This window comes from Amphichorda felina (genome assembly GCF_050947745.1).
Source record: "Amphichorda felina strain 45539 chromosome Unknown scaffold_9, whole genome shotgun sequence".
NCBI lineage: Eukaryota > Fungi > Ascomycota > Sordariomycetes > Hypocreales > Bionectriaceae > Amphichorda > Amphichorda felina.
Window position 1 is genome coordinate 573,935 of NW_028145041.1, and position 15,557 is coordinate 589,491.

Genomic DNA, 15,557 nt, shown 5'->3' on the forward strand with positions numbered 1-15,557 from the left:
ATGGCGCCTCAGCTCTCAGAAGACGAGATCGACGATCTCATTTATTTCTCCCGGGCCGGTGAGAATGACGACCTGGTGGATAGTGTAACGGCCCTGGCCGACCGCGAGAAGGTCTCTCCGGCGCAGATCCTCCTCGCCGCCAGGGACGAGAGCACCAAGTCGACGACGCTTCACATGGCGACGGGGAACGGACACCTGGGTACGCTACCCCGGGATGCCGGAATATGTATTTTCTCATGCTGACGCTTTCGTAGAAACCGTACGCACAATTCTGGGATATTTTGACGGGCGGCCAAAGGAGGAGAAGCAGGCCTTCCTTGATGAGCCCAACGAGCACGGCAACACCGGCCTGCACTGGGCTGCACTGGGCGGCCACCTGGATACGGTGAAGCTTCTCATGGACCAGGGCGCGTCCCCAGCGCTGGCCAACGAGAGCAACTACGTGCCGCTGGACCTGGCCTACTTTGGCGAGAAGACCGAGGTGGCGCAGTACTTCCTGTCCGCCGCGGGAGCGCTCGAGGACAAGAACCAGGAGGATGGACTCAGCCACGCTGTCACCTCTGTTGAGATTGTCGACGGGGAGGAGGACAAGGAGGCGGACACGAAGGAGTCGAAGGACTCGTAACTTCGACTGCAGGAGGAGGGCGAGCGAGGTACGCCTCGTGCGTATGGGACTGGACGCTTTATGAGACGGGAAAATTTGATGAGTGAGCACCTGCGATATAGCAGTAGTGCTGTGGGGGAAAGGGGGGGGCATTGGAGTTGGGAGTAGAGTTGGCTCTGTTCTGAACACGGGAGCTGGAACGTCTTCCGGCAGACTCTCTGATCGTGGCCAGGCAGCATGTGTTTTTTCTTTCTGTCAGAAGGGGGTATTGGACCGCTCTGAGTCGGCACAGGCGGTATGAATAAGTCAGCATCAAACGACTAGGGGCTTTTGTGTCGTCATTTCCGAGTCCCCCGTCATGGTGTGTGTCGTTGTGAGATGCATTCGAGACACCTTCCATTGGGAAATCAGGCCACGATAGGCAAGGGCTAACCTGGAGTCGGAGTGCCTTTGGACAGTGACTGCTTTCGGGCCTCTTACCCATCCCTTTTACGTGGACCGGTTGCGAGTTTTGCGCAATGACCGGCTGCTTGGGCGAGAGCCTTGCGGCAAGTACAAGTTAGTCCCCGCATGTTGATACCCAAGACTTACCTACTGGATGCAGGTCTCATTCAAGGTCGGTCTTGAGATATTTCTCAAACAGTGACACTCGTAGTAACCTCTACGATAACCTGGGCTCGATCTATCCTAGCTGCCGGCTCTAGGACTCGTGGCATCTGCGCACTGCCGGTCAATTTTGCACATTATGATATTTGATCAGGCTGAAACGCTGTACTATTACATAAACGCTTGGTGTCCCCAAAACTCGGAGATTTGGCCGACATCTGGTCTCCCAGCACAACCTCCGAGTTCCGGACCAAATTCCCGGGTCACCAGCAGGCGAGGGGAAGAACAAGGATTGCCTACTACTGCACTGGTGGACTGCACTTCAGGAGCAGGTTTGGCGGAAACAGGGAACATACCTGGTCTTGCTGGGGGCAGACAAAGTGTGCCTCCGCCCTGGTAATGACCGAACGTCATCAATGCTGGGTGCACTTGGGAGCGGCGGTGTCCGATGCGACGGTCCCCAACAAAGGCGGGGCTCCTGTCCGACTTGGTACGAGTATTATCAACGGGGTTGTGTATGGATTGCCAAGTTTGGGATGTTTCAGCTTGTTCATTGGAGAGGAGGAATGCTTCTGGAACTGTTGCAACTCAAGCCACAGGGCGCCCGACTTGACGGTACGTATACGTAAGCGGCAACCCGATGTCGGGTCACGGTCAACCGGGGGGCCGAGCACCTTTGTCACTTGTCGAGGTTATCTCCAGTTTCCAGTCTCCACACACGCGGAGCCGACAAGGATGTGGAGGTGGAGCCGATCCTCGACTTCGGTCAGCTCGCTGTCAGACCTAAGGGGGAACTTGATCCTGTGAGCTTTTAGAAGTCTGGGAACCCTTTCTCGCTTCTCTTCTTGGTAATGAATAGAAAACTTGTTTGGTGGTGTTTGGGATAGGCAATGATGGCATCTCTGATGTCTAGCAACGCGGGTAGATCGACACGGCGCTCGGCAAGATGATAATTGCCTGGGAGACGTATCCTATTGGCCAATGGCACCTAACGGCGAAAGCCATGAAATAAGCATAACGTGAGGGCGATAGAGTCGTCAGATTGCGGAGCAACGGACGAGTGCCGGCTAACGTTGGGTCTTGGCGACGAAGCTCGAAGAGGCAGCTGGTCGCAGCAAGTGGGCAGGAAATGAGGGGGAGCGGGGAGAAACAATTGGGGGTTTGATAACGATTTACGAATGAACGAGTCCCGGGTCTATTTGGCTGATTGAACCATGGCTCTATTACCAATTCCAACGGTGCCCCTGCCAGAGGGCAGAGGTCACAAGGTGTGACGGCTATGATTTGGGGAGGGGGAGATCGGAGCAAGTCCGACAGACCGTCTATAAAGCCTGAGGATCTGCTATGGTGGTTTTCTGTCTGGCATTCTGGGCATTCTTTTTCTGAGGACCTTGTGAAAGCTTCAAGATGAGATCCTCCAGCCTCCTGTTCGGCCTCGCCTCCGTGGTGAGCGCAGCCAAGTATGGCTACAACCACGTCACCGTCCGCAAGGACTCGGAGATCGTAGCCGGCGCCTTCAAGGATGTCGACGTTGAGCTCCTGTCGCCTGCCTTTGCGACACCTGATATCCTCCAGCCTGGGTTCTCGGATGGTACCCAAGGCCCTTCGTCCGCGGAAGACTTGGGTGAGTATTCAAGATGACCCATGACCTCCTCCACGGAATATTCACTTGCTCACCCCCAACACAGACGCCTTCCTACAGGACCTGGCAGACCGCAACAAGTACATGACGTACCACACCGCAGACTTCACCTCGGAGGATGGCCGGGCGTTCCCCTACATCCGTCTCTCCACCGGCAAGCCCTCGCGCAAGGGCTCACGCAAGGTGCGCGTCTGGATTCAGGCTGCCGTCCACGGTAACGAGCCCGCGGGTGACGAGGCCACCCAGGCGCTGCTCGCCAACTTCGATGCCGACCCCAAGTGGGCTGCCGAGATCCTCGACAAGCTCGAGCTGGTTGTCCTGCCGCGCTACAACCCAGACGGTGTCTACTACTTCCAGCGTTACCTGGCCACCAACTTCGATCCCAACCGTGACCACATCAAGCTTGCCCGCCAGCAGACGCGGGACATCAAGCAGCTGATGAACCAGTTCAGCCCCCACGTCGTTGTCGACATGCACGAGTACAGCGCCTCCCCGACCTTTGGCGACGGCCAGTACCAGCATGCTGCCGACGGTCTGTTCTCGGCCGCCAAGAACCTCAATATCGAGTCGAGCATCCGCAGCCTATCCGAGAAGCTCTTTGCCAAGAACATTGCCAGGGATCTGAAGGCTGTGGGCCTTCGCGGTGAGCCGTACGTGACGGGCTCGTCGGCCTCGGGCCCAGAGTACGTTGCCGACTTTGCTGAGGCGGGCACCGATGCCAAGATCGGGCGCAATAGCATGGGTCTGACGCAGGCCATCGTGTTCCTGTGCGAGACGCGTGGTATCAGCCTCGCGGACCAGGAGTTCCAGCGACGCACCGCCGCATCGCTGACTATGCTGAGCAGCATTGTCCAGACAGCTGCAGACAACGCCGACAAGGTCTACAAGACGGTCGAGGGTGGCATCCGCAAGTTTGTCAAGTCCAAGGGCGACATTGTCGTCACCGACTACAGCGAGGTCGAGATCCGCCCCTTCAGCCTCGTCGACGTCAAGAACGGCAGCGTCGTCAAGCCTCCCGTGCGCTTCTCCAAGACGACACCGGCGTTCGCCAACCTCACCCGCTCCCGACCGGAGGCCTATCTCATCCCCGTGGCCTGGGCTGACCTGGCTGAGCGCCTCCGTGTTTCTGGGCTCGAGGTCAAGACGCTCCAAAAGCCCTGGAAGGGCACCGTTGAGGCCCTGACTTTTACGTCCACCGAGGTTGACACTTCGTACTACGAGGGCGCGATCCGCGTGACGACCACAACTAAGGCAGCGGAGCGTGAGATCAAGCTCCCCGCAGGAAGCTTCCTCGTCAGCACGAGGCAGAAGAATGCTGCCCTGGCCATGATTGCCCTGGAGCCGGAGAACATGGACTCGTACGTCTCGTTCAACATTGTTCCTGTCGAGAAGGGCGATGAGTATCCCATCTTCAGGATCATGTCTTAGATAGACGGGCTTTATTCATATATTTAACATAACATAAATGTTGAGCAAATCAAGTTCACGTCCCGTTGACCGGTCGTTCCGTTTGTGCGTTCTGCACTTGACTGACTGGCCTTGCAAGGAACAAACGAAGAGTGTTCTTTGTTGGTGGAAGTGAGATGTGACGGAACAAGGCTCTATCATCTTCTTCCTTGGCCTATAAAAAGCAGAAGGCATGGTCGAAAACCCAGATCTTTCTTGATTCAAAGCCCTTGCTTATTCGACCGAGACCCAATGTCTTGTGACATATCTTCACCATGTGTCACTTCCTACGCATCGACTTCACCTGCGGGCACCAGCGCAATACTAAAGCTCTCGTTCTCTGTAGTAACCCCCGAGGCTGCTCAAGTCGTGAGCTGACAGAGGTGGGAGCTGATTACCTGGAGAGACTGGATCACTCGGCATTTGCCAACAATGTGTTTCCCTTTCCACTGACCAACGTTATCTGTGACGGATGCCTCCGGATGGTGTACGAGAAGATTCAAGAGAACAACAGCTTGGAACTCAGGGCCTGCAACTATATCCAGGATTTGGAATCGAAGCTCGGCGATGCGCTAGATAGGGCCGACGCAGAGGTTAGCAATGTCGAACTAGCGCAGCAGGACGAGATAGATGACCTGCGTGCCCAAGTCCAAGACTTGCAGCTGGAGCTCCGCAAGGAGCGAGACAGAGCCAACTCGGAGACCCGAAAAGCAAATATTGCGCAGCTCATCGCCGACTCGAAGGCCTTCGCCAGACCTCACCATGGAGGGTGGACGACGACCACCGACCGCGCGCCCCTCAGCGCCCCAACGAGAATGCACACTATGTGCGCGTCGGGAAGGTGCTCCAGCCAGGCCGTCGTCTGCGGCGACGGGCGTAGGGGGGAGTTCTGCAGGGAGCACACGTGCTCGGCGCGAGACTGGGGCTGCCTGCAGGATGCATACCACAGCCCCCTGGGCGAGGAGAGGCCGGAGGATGCGCCGCGTTTCTGCCCAGCGCATACATGCTGTGTGACTGGATGCGGGGCGAGGGTTCTGGGGAAGGATGAGTGGTTCTGTCAGAGGCATGGATATCTAAAGGGGAATGTGATGGCGATGAGTGTCATGGTCAGGGGCCGCCAGGGGCCGAGGAGTCGGGGAGGAACGGCCTAGAATGAGTCGAGTAGAGAATATGAGAATGCCAATCATTTCTACGCTGTAGAGCCAGCTTTCTGTCCCCGTTCGTATCACCTGTATATAAACTCTGCCCATTCAACTTGACGAAATGGGCCATCTAGAGCGGTGCTCGGATCAAAATTGACGTACAATGTTCTCAGGCTCGAAAGCGTCTCGAATAATGCATACTCCGTACTCTAGTTAGAAATAGGGAACGTCCTTCAGCTTCGTTTTTTCATCGTCTCCAAAAACAGGGTCGTCTGCGTAAGTACAAGTATGTACCGCCGTAAGCTACCATCTGCGAACGTAAACGTACCTAGGCACACTTCCTAGCCTGGGCCCGAGTCTTGACTTGCTGGACTCAGTTCATTGAAGGGAGTTTTATCATAGTCGTGAGAAGGTTCTGAACCGTAACTGAGCAGTAGACGAGCTAGGTCTTATACCTCGACTCTTCCAATAAACGCGAGGAAAAACAACTAGAGTATTTTTAAATGCACTCCTGTATATATTGGGAGGTATTTCCGTCAGATTTTTAAAATTAATATTCTGCGTACACCTAGTAAGGTGTTTATATATTATATACTATATATTTAAATCAATCTCTTTCTGGCTGTGCCTATGCTTGTCTTGGTGCCTATCACTTTGGCCACCTCCGTGCCCGTAATGGTCGTCCATTGCACCTTTCTCACCATTGCTCCTCGGCGAAGCGATATGCGCTCATTATACCTTGGTCTTGGATATCTGGGACTGTTTATGTTTGTTCATGTTGGTAGCAGCAAGTCGATCGACCTGATAACTTTACAATTCCATTTTTCTCACAGTGGAATGCTAGTGCAATGCCAGGGTGTAAAGTCAAACTATGAAATCTTGTTGATCGGGCTTCGGCAGCATCTGTTTTCAGGGATGGCCAAGGCCTTCTCATCCCCCAATTGGCCACTTCGTGACATGCACGAATACCGAGGGTTGATATTCTCAGCTTTGCTGCGAGCCTGCGCCACAGCACGGACATGTAAGGAGAATTTGGAACGAAGCCGGGAACTGGGGGATCGACCTTTTCACTTCCCGATGCGCTGTCTCCCATCCATCATGTTGGTCACCCTTCTCTACCCTCTTCTGCACCCGGGGGTGCCATTGATGCCAGCAGCGCCATCACCCGCTCCATTATGGCCCCCCCGCGGCCGCTGCAAATACTCCCACCGATAAGCACCCTCGGTGTCCTAATACTACTGGTGCTTTTGGTCTTGGGATTCGTTGTGGCGAGACTCGCCTTGGGTGCTCGTCGCATCTTTGGTCACCATGCAGGCTTTGTCCTCACACAGGAGCAGGTACAAACTGCCTACAATCTGATTAACCTGATGAGCACCCTACGGTCCTCCCTCATATCTAAGATGGTTCACCAGATCTTTCACAATTGGGATGATCCCGCAAACGCGACGGTCCCCTCGGAATGGGACGAGATGCGTCAGTCCATCTCCGTAGGTACATAAGAAATATATGTGTAAGTATAAGACAAAATATATCCTGAAGAAAAACAAACGCCTATCGCTGATAAGTTCCTCTGCAGCGAGCACGCCCCGGCAATCGGAGAACTATACAAACGAGTCAAAACAAGAAGAACGAAGGCGTGCTGGGCTTCCCATTTTCTTTGGCTGTGGATATTGCCGCCCGGAGACAAACTGTTCGGAGACTTTCCGGCGACTTCCGCAGCATAAAAAGGAGCCAAGATTCTGGCGAACAGAAGCAGAACCCTTTCCTCAAAATATTCATTATCTGTTCACGACTGTTCTGGAATTAACTAAAAATCAACGTCCCAAGTCTGGCCCGTCGAACCATGGATCACCACCATCATGCCCATAGCCATGGCCACCACCAGTCGGGTGTTGGGCAAAAGAACCAGGAGCACTTCGAGTTAGTCTTTTTAAAAGCGTATAATTCTATGGGTATGGGCTAATAATTTGACCAGCAAAGTCGCCGCAACTGTATTCGACACCCCCTGGATCCAGAAACTTTGCAGCCAAATTTCGGACGAGCTGCGTGACCAGGTCGACTGGATAGGGTTTCCCAAAAAGAACACAGAGAACAAGGAGAACAAGGAGAAGAAGTTCAGAATGCTCGACTACGCCTGCGGGAACGGCCTTGCATCTCGTGTAAGTCTACAATGGTAAGCCCCTGCAGAGGCGAGAGCTGACTTGGAGTGTCGCAGGCTCTGGCGCCTTACGTCGACACAATCCGTGGCATCGACATATCCTCCGGAATGGTAGAACAGTACAACATGCTGGCGAAGAAAAATGGCTACGACAGTTCAGCGATGCATGCTGTTCACGGCGACTTCGTCGACGCCCGCACAAACCCCTCGGTGGATCTCAATGGGCCTGAGTTCTCCGACTTTGACCTGATTGCCATGAGCATGGCTCTTCACCACGTTGAAGATCCGAAAAGCCTAATCAAGACGCTCTCGAGGCGGCTTAGAGGTGGTGGCGTGCTCTTGATAATTGACTGGGTGTCTGCATCCGAGAGCGGGTGCTCGTCGGCTGGACCACCCGCTGGGGAACCGGTGAGCCATACCGTGGCATGCATGGGGTTCGAAAGAAGACAGCTGGATGATTGGTTTGCGAATGCCGGATTGAAAGCTTTTGGCTGGAAATGGTTCTCTTCTCAATCTGAGCTACCAGGGGAGATGGGTGGATTGAAGCAGGGTTTCCTCGCCAGAGCCATGAAGGCATAAAGGGGTATTTCTTGCGCGACCAGGTGACATCTTTCAACGTACCTCCAAGTTTCTTTTGTTCAACTGTGTGCAAATGGGTCACTACTGTTTGCCAAACACTCCTGAATCTTGATTTGTTCTTATTTGGTTCGCTTCAGAACTATGTATCAGTCCACGTGCAATGTGAGTGAATGCGATTTCGTCCGCGAGAACGAGTACCATCTTGCCGTCTATAAATTCGTCGCAAATCTTTCTCCTTTTACTCTAACTTTTAACTTTTTTTTATGCTAATCACAGATCAAAAATCACCCGGGAAACCAGCAAGCATGGATTCCCTCGACTCTGTCACGAATATGCCTGGCTCTTGGGCGGACTCGCCCCCTAAATTCAGCATCGACGAGGTCGACGGTGATTTAGCTCAAGGTACGGATACGCACAATCCAGGCCCAGAGAAGCCGCTTGTTTCCATCATGAAACCCTCCGAGCCGCTCGAGCGAACCCTTGATCCTGCGATTGCCCAGTACCAGACATTCTACTGCGACCTCATCCGCGGCTTCACCGACCTCATCGTCTCAACCTACCGCCGTCACTACCTTCCCAAGATCGATGGGGATGTTATACCCGGTATGTTTGTGCTGAAGAGCGGTAACCCTTCCGACGCGTTCCGGCGCGTGCTGTTTGGTTCCAGGAGCGAGGAGGAGAACTGTCTCTCGTGGGAGGTTGCCTCGAGCCCCCTTTTCCAAGTCGATGCTAATGATATTTACAGACCGATTCTCAGGCTGGGAACCCATTTCAGCATCAGCGCCTGTCCCGATAGGGTGCCTTTAAACCCAGTTCCCTTCCGCAGGATGACCACCCCGATTTCTGGAATGCAGAGACGGCCCCGGCATGGACTCAGCAGCCCGATTTCCCCTCGGTCCCCTCGGCCCCCCCGTCTCTTCAGCAGCCCCGGGCGTATATCCAGCCCCCTCTCCAGCCCTCTGTCCAGCCCTTTGTCAAAGTCCTACCCCAAGTCTCCCACATCGGCACCCCGCCAGGCACCACATCCACAGGACATGCACGAGGGCCACTCGTGCGTGGACATTGAGCGCCTCGCGAGGGAGTTCATGTGGTGGTTCCTAGAGTGGCGCGTCGCCATCCCCCGAAAGATCCGCGCAGGCGTGGAGCAGAGACTGGACGTCGCCGTTGCCGGCTACGTCGAGGAGGAGTACAACAACCAGGGCGCAGACGTCGACAGGGCCGCGCTGGCCCGGGGGTACAGGCAGGCCCTGAGCAACCTCGTCTGGGAGCTGCAGCACCCGCGGGAGACCAGGCCCGGCGCGTGGAACCCCAGGGGCACGCTGGTCGCGCACCCGTGGGTCCACGGGGACGAGTACATCCATGGCGTTGCGGGCTTTGTTGGTTCTTCCGAGTCGTTCTGCGTCATGAGGCTGGCCAACGGGATGGGCTTGTCCAAGCAGGACCGCTTGAACCCGCTCAGGAGGGGGTGTCTCCCGGATCTCTTCGCCCTGCTGACGCGCAAGGTGGCCCCCTACAACGACAGCAGCGTTCTCACAGTTGATGGTGCTTTTAAGATTGGCGAGAAGCGACTCTTCTGGTACGATGTGGATGGTCGGAAGCGACGGATGCTGAAGGATGGCCGAGATGAAGGGCAGAGTGACGGCGAAGAAGGAGGAGCGAGCGAGGAAGAGTCAACTCTGGATACGCCTAGTAGGATGCCAAGAGCTGGGGATGGTGCACAGTTGACGGAAGAGGAAGTGCGCGGCGAGGGGGAAGTCGTTGTCAAGAATGGGGAGGATGCCAATGTGGATGACGGTATGTACCCCTATGATCCCATGGACATTGACGATACTATAGACAATGATGATCCTGTGGACAATGGCGACCCTATGGATATCGATGGCTAACTGGCACGGTAGGAAACATGGACCTAGATTGATTTGCATGGCGTTGCTTTAGTAGAGATTAGATATTGACGGCTAATCGGCGCAATGCGAAAACTATATTGATTCACATTATATTGCTTTGGTGTAAAATATTACGCGCTTGCTTTTTTCCCCGAGCTCTTATTTTCGCATGAGCAGTAAACGGTGGTTTCTTAGATGACGCATCAACTTATTTCTAATGAATGGTAACTACTCATGTTCATGTAGCTGTAAGAGATAAGAATACATGTGGAAGTTTCCAATAATTGGAATTTATATGCGTAGAACGGCGCATCAGTCGCCTCTAGCCCGGACTGACCTAGTGCGGTTTAAAAGGCGTAGCCGCTCTTCTTCGCACCAGGGAACTTCTTGAGAAGGTTGCCGATGAGGTCCTCGCCCCCCTCCTCGAGGTCATCAAAGGCCGGGCAATCGAGATCCAGCAGAGGAAGAGAGATGGCATCCGTGATCATCTCGAGGGGCTTGGCTAGGGTGGCAAACAGGCTGGAGAGGGAGTTTGGCGCAAACGTCTTGACAATCTCGAGGGTGAAGCAGACAAGGTTGTTACCCTCGAGCAGGGACAGCGAGTTGACGACGCCGCCTGTGATGTTTCCCAGGTCGACGCCGGCAAAGGTGTTGACCTCGCCCATGTTGCCCCCGATGCTGGCCAGCTGTGGGTGCTGGGCCACCCAGGCGACGAGATCCAGGTTAAGCGGCACGAGCCCGTAGTCACCCACGAGGCGGTACCAGTTCTGGGGGATGCGCTCCCAGCCCTTCTTGTACTCGAGCTTGCCGTCGTCAGTCTTGTATACGCCCCAGAAGCTCTCAAACACTTCCTTTGCTGGAGGAAAATGTTAGTAATATTGTTTGTGTTTCTTAGAGAACAGAGAGTACGAACTTAGGTGACCGCCACGAGGATGTTCAGCACAGTGGTTGCTCAGCAGTCGTCCAGCGAACAGATATCCCGCGTTCCTGGCAATGAAGCCGGTGTAGGGGCCATAGTAGAAGTCGGGGTTGGTGGCAATGCTGTAGTCGAGTCGCTGGGCGGCGCGGTTGCCGAGGTCGATCATCGTGAGGGCCTCCTTGTCCTCGAACAGGTCGTGCACCTCCATGAAGAGGGTCATGTTCATCGTCGAGGCATCGCCCGTCATGTAGAGGTCGTCGCGGGTGTTGGAGGAGTCGCCCTCAATCCAGTTGTGGCTGCCCTCGAGGCCCCTGGGCTGTCCCAGGAGACCGAGCAGGTTGCCGAGCAGGTTGCTCGACTTTGTACTTTTACCGCCTATGGAGAAACCAGCCTTGAGCGAAAGAGGATTTCCAACGCCGACGGTGCCCATGATGGCCAGGACGGTGGCCAAGTCGACGCCCATGCCAAAGACTTGAAGAGGAATGTCAGTATAGTTTCTTAGAATTGCGCGATGTGGGATGACGAACCGGTGGTGATGGCCCCAATGACCTCCAGGAACTATTTTTATGTGAGTCGTAAGAAGCATTTGCGGGAAGATCCAACTTGACTTACGCCAACGACGCCATGACGGGGAAGGTATCCATGGTTGGCGAGGGCATTCAGACCTGGGCAAGGTCCTCGCTGGTCGCCACCGTCGAGATCCGGAGGTTGGAATTCGTGATAGCCATCAACTTTGAACACGATCAGTATAATGTATATCACAAAACGTCCTGTGCTTACCTTGGACTGGGGTGTTCAGGGGATCAAAGAGCTGCCGCTTCTGCTGGAGCTCTACCAGGTGCTCATGGATCTGGCGCGCTGTGAGGCCTTCACTCTGGGCGAGCCTGGCGAGGTTTTCGGCGGTTGGAAAGGACTGCGCGAGGCCTAATAGAGACCCAAGGCCAAACACGAGGTGGCCAAGACGGGGGGTCAACTTCAACTTCATGTTTGGGTCTGGCGACGTGAACGGCACAAACAAACGAGCGTGTGTAGAGAAGGGGATCAAAAGACCGACGATTGGGCGTCACCGACGCAGGTGCGAGAAACGCTGTGAGAAAGAATGTTTTATTGGGGACTACTGGGATTCGTTCAGGCTGAAAGTGCTGGTATTGCGACCGTCGCTGTACTCGGCCGGACTGACTGTTCTTGATTCTGATCAGTGTCAGCGGGGACAACCGGTCTGCACCTTGCAGGGGCTTCAACACTGCGAACATGAACACACGAAGATACATGGAGCATTGGAGACATATGGAGAACAGCCCCACGAATGATGACAGGCAAGATGATGAGCAGGGTTCTGGTTCCGTAAGCCAATTACAGCAAATGCGGCCATGGGATCAATTCAATGGGGATACCTCTGCACCTGCCAAAACAACACCCTTGGTTATTTTGTCACCCAGCAGCCAACAGGCAGTCTATTCGCATCGTGCGCCGACTCCCAGTCGCCCACGAGGCCGTGATCGAGCCCACCGTCTTCACCTGAGATTTGCCCGTCATAGCGTGCCAAGTGTTGGCGATTTCCCCGTTGTAGGCCGTAGCGCGCCAAGTGTTGGCGATGGATTTAGATTATAGCTCCCGAGCTGTCGGTGCGATCCAACGAACATGGTATTGTGCTTTGTTCTGCAATGGCCAGTACTCTGTACAGCTCTGTTAGGAGGGTATATCAGACCTCGTTGTACCGTACCTCATGTACCTGCCAACAGGGGACTGACCGTCGGTCAAAATTTGGCGGCAAGGGAGAAGAGGAGAAGAGCAGAAGACTTTGCGAGGCTCGCATTGCAATCTCCAGCGTACTCTCGTTTGCTGGAGAGTTCCCCCTGGGCTGGCGGAAAAGCGGGAGACTGGGAGCAGATTAGGAGATTGGCGAGAGCAGAGCCAACATTCAACCAACATTCAACAAGAAGAACATGGAATCACCCACCATCGGTGCCTGGCACGTCATTGCCTAAAGGGGAAATGGACGGCGCGCCATCGACCACTGTGGCACTGTCACGGCAGTGCAACCCTGCAACCGTGCAAGGAACAGGGTAACAGGGTCGCAAGCCCCTGGTTCATCTTGTTCCCCATGTCGACGTTGGGAATCCTCTGGGTTCGGGCTGTAACATATCATTTCTGAGGATATGGCTGCATGTGGATATAATGTCAGCCAAACAGCCAGGCAACACACATCCTGGAAGCACTGCACGAAGCACAGGCACAGGCTCATCCATCCACATCCATCCATATTCATCATCCGTCCACCTCCGTCCACCTCCGCTCACCTCTATCCATGCATGGCCCCAGCCTCCTGGGCCGTTGTCGAGCCGCTGTCAACCCCCGAATTGGACGATGAATCCCCGCCCCCAGATCCCGGATTTCACATCCCAGATCCCCGCCAACGGAGCCGTTATTATCTCACTCGTACTGCGTACTATGTATGATTACATGCTGTGTATTGGCGTGCCGAGTACCGCTGAGGAGAATCTCTCAGGAGTAAGGCACTCCAGGGAAATCAACCCAGCATGTGCATATGTTGAGGAACTCGAAGCGAGGCCAACTCGACCCCCCTAATACATAGCGAGATCTCTGTGAATAGTATGCAGAGTATACAAGTGTCCCACATCCTCTTTGCACTCTCCACTAGGAGTACCACAGCGACTCCCGCTCGGTCAAGCTTCCACCACTGTCCTTCAATTCACCATGTTGTTCTCTACAGCTCTACTAGGAGCCGCGGCTGCCTTCACTGGCCTGGCTTCGGGCCAGTCCACGCAAGAGAAAGCCCTTGCGGCGCTGCAGGAAGCCCAGGATAATTACCCCGTTTGTGCTGTAAGTGGACTTTGACAAAACTGATAGCCAACAGCTCGGGGCCCGAGACACCAGTGTGGGCTAACATGGACGCGCCCAAACAGAAAAAATGCATGGCGCCGCTCATCAAAGCTTCCAACTGTAGCCAAACCGACATCACATGCCTCTGCACCAACGAAGACCTCAACCTCCAGATCGCCGGCTGCGTGCTCCAGGGATGCACAACCTACGAGGGCCTCCAGACGAAAAATGTCTCCATGACCATGTGCGGTCAGCCCGTCCGCGACAAGAGCATCGAGCCGCTGGCCATCGGCATGGTGTTTGGCGGGCTCGCCCTGCTGACCTTCATCCTGAGAATACTGTCCAAGTTCTCCAAGGGGCGAGTCATGGGCATGGATGACTGGATGATGATTGCCAATGTCGTGCTTGCTGGGCCGCCGACTGCCTTTGCTGTGACCTGTGAGTTGGACGTCTGCGTGCTTTTGTTTCTAGAATAGTAATTACTGACTGTTTGCAGTGGTAAACAACGGCCTTGGAAAGGATATGTGGACATTGCCATTGCAGAATATCAAGAATGTCTTGATGGTGAGTGTTTTTTTGCTCAGTTCGGCTTTTTCTAGAAATCCACGTACTTACCAGCGCTCTCCAAGTATTACTACTTTGGCGAAATATTCTACTTTGCCGCCATCACAACGACCAAGCTTTCCATTCTATTTTTCATCCTGCGGGTCTTCCCTGATCAAACCTTCCGGAGAATTGTCTACGGCGTGGGCGGCATCTGCGTTGCCTACGGGCTGGCTTTCGTCTTTGCCACGGCCTTCCAGTGCTCGCCGGTCGAGTGGTCCTGGCAGCAGGTGGACGACAACTGGGGCACGGGCACCTGCAACAATATCCATCTCCAGGGGTGGATGAGTGCCATTTTCAATATTGTCATCGACCTGATTCTGCTGGGTCTGCCGCTGAAGCACCTCTGGGGGCTGCAGATGAAGCTCAAGAAGAAGCTCATGATTATGTTCATGTTCTCTCTCGGCATCTTGTAAGTCCCCGCCAGTCTCCTGTCTTGGATTTCCCCAACTTATTCCTTTTAGCGTCACCATCATCAGTGTGATCCGTCTGCGTGCCTTGGTTCTCTTTGCCAACTCGGCCAACATCTCATGTACGTTTACCCACAAACAACTCTTGGAAACATGACAAGCAGAATCGCTAACTATTGACTTCCAACTCTTCAGGGGACTATACAGAGGCAGCCTGGTGGAGCACCCTCGAGATTCACATCGGCATCATCTGCGCATGCCTCCCCGCCGTCCGCCAACTGTTCATCTCCCTGGGCGCCAGCATCCTGGGCTCGTCCAAGGGAACGTACGGCAGCTCCAAGGGGTATTACAGCAGCAAGTCGGGCGGCCTGGGCAGCGGCAAGGGGGCCGGCGGCGGCTCGTCGATGGGCAAGGGCGGCGACAGCGTGCACGCGCTGCACACGCCCAAGCACGGCGACGAGAGCGACTTTGTGCCTCTGGTGGACATGGAGTATCCGGGCCACTCTCACAGGGGCCTGGACAAGGGTTCGTCGACGTACAGTGTTGGTGGCTCATATGCGCACAACGCGGCGTAGGTATGTGTGTACTGCACTGTACGGATGAGTAGGATAGATGTACTTCGCACCCAGGGCCCAAAGTAGGCATAGACACATGGGTTTTTGTTTTCGTTTCTGCTGGGATGATATCAATTGGGACAGCTCGGTCATTTTGTTTGAGA

General features: G+C 54.7%; 7 protein-coding genes across 7 annotated transcripts; 6 read left to right on the top strand and 1 right to left on the bottom strand.

The window, feature by feature from the left end:
* Window positions 1-625, top strand: YAR1 (ankyrin repeat-containing domain protein; the record flags this gene model as incomplete). Its single annotated transcript, XM_083198088.1, has 2 exons — window positions 1-199; window positions 255-625. The coding sequence occupies 2 exons, from the start codon at window positions 1-3 to the stop codon at window positions 623-625; spliced, it is 570 nt and encodes a 189-aa protein (XP_083045823.1).
* A 1,992-nt stretch (window positions 626-2,617) lies between these two features.
* On the top strand, window positions 2,618-4,280 carry ACO1O0_008725 (M14 family metallopeptidase; the record flags this gene model as incomplete). The annotated part of the gene is made up of 2 exons (XM_083198089.1): window positions 2,618-2,834; window positions 2,899-4,280. The coding sequence occupies 2 exons, from the start codon at window positions 2,618-2,620 to the stop codon at window positions 4,278-4,280; spliced, it is 1,599 nt and encodes a 532-aa protein (XP_083045824.1).
* Window positions 4,281-4,573: 293 nt separating this feature from the next.
* ACO1O0_008726 (uncharacterized protein) lies at window positions 4,574-5,449 on the top strand (the record flags this gene model as incomplete). The annotated part of the gene is made up of 1 exon (XM_083198090.1): window positions 4,574-5,449. One exon carries the CDS (start codon window positions 4,574-4,576, stop codon window positions 5,447-5,449), a length of 876 nt encoding a protein of 291 aa, XP_083045825.1.
* A 1,834-nt stretch (window positions 5,450-7,283) lies between these two features.
* ACO1O0_008727 (S-adenosyl-L-methionine-dependent methyltransferase) lies at window positions 7,284-8,177 on the top strand (the record flags this gene model as incomplete). Its single annotated transcript, XM_083198091.1, has 3 exons — window positions 7,284-7,360; window positions 7,416-7,599; window positions 7,656-8,177. The coding sequence occupies 3 exons, from the start codon at window positions 7,284-7,286 to the stop codon at window positions 8,175-8,177; spliced, it is 783 nt and encodes a 260-aa protein (XP_083045826.1).
* A 305-nt stretch (window positions 8,178-8,482) lies between these two features.
* ACO1O0_008728 (uncharacterized protein) lies at window positions 8,483-10,063 on the top strand (the record flags this gene model as incomplete). The annotated part of the gene is made up of 1 exon (XM_083198092.1): window positions 8,483-10,063. The coding sequence occupies one exon, from the start codon at window positions 8,483-8,485 to the stop codon at window positions 10,061-10,063; it is 1,581 nt and encodes a 526-aa protein (XP_083045827.1).
* A 347-nt stretch (window positions 10,064-10,410) lies between these two features.
* On the bottom strand, window positions 10,411-11,967 carry ACO1O0_008729 (peroxidase family protein; the record flags this gene model as incomplete). Its single annotated transcript, XM_083198093.1, has 5 exons — window positions 10,411-10,919; window positions 10,977-11,453; window positions 11,510-11,540; window positions 11,595-11,713; window positions 11,763-11,967. The coding sequence occupies 5 exons, from the start codon at window positions 11,965-11,967 to the stop codon at window positions 10,411-10,413; spliced, it is 1,341 nt and encodes a 446-aa protein (XP_083045828.1).
* A 1,733-nt stretch (window positions 11,968-13,700) lies between these two features.
* Window positions 13,701-15,414, top strand: ACO1O0_008730 (CFEM domain-containing protein; the record flags this gene model as incomplete). The annotated part of the gene is made up of 6 exons (XM_083198094.1): window positions 13,701-13,826; window positions 13,910-14,264; window positions 14,323-14,390; window positions 14,426-14,841; window positions 14,894-14,961; window positions 15,035-15,414. 6 exons carry the CDS (start codon window positions 13,701-13,703, stop codon window positions 15,412-15,414), a joined length of 1,413 nt encoding a protein of 470 aa, XP_083045829.1.
* Window positions 15,415-15,557: the final 143 nt, after the last annotated feature.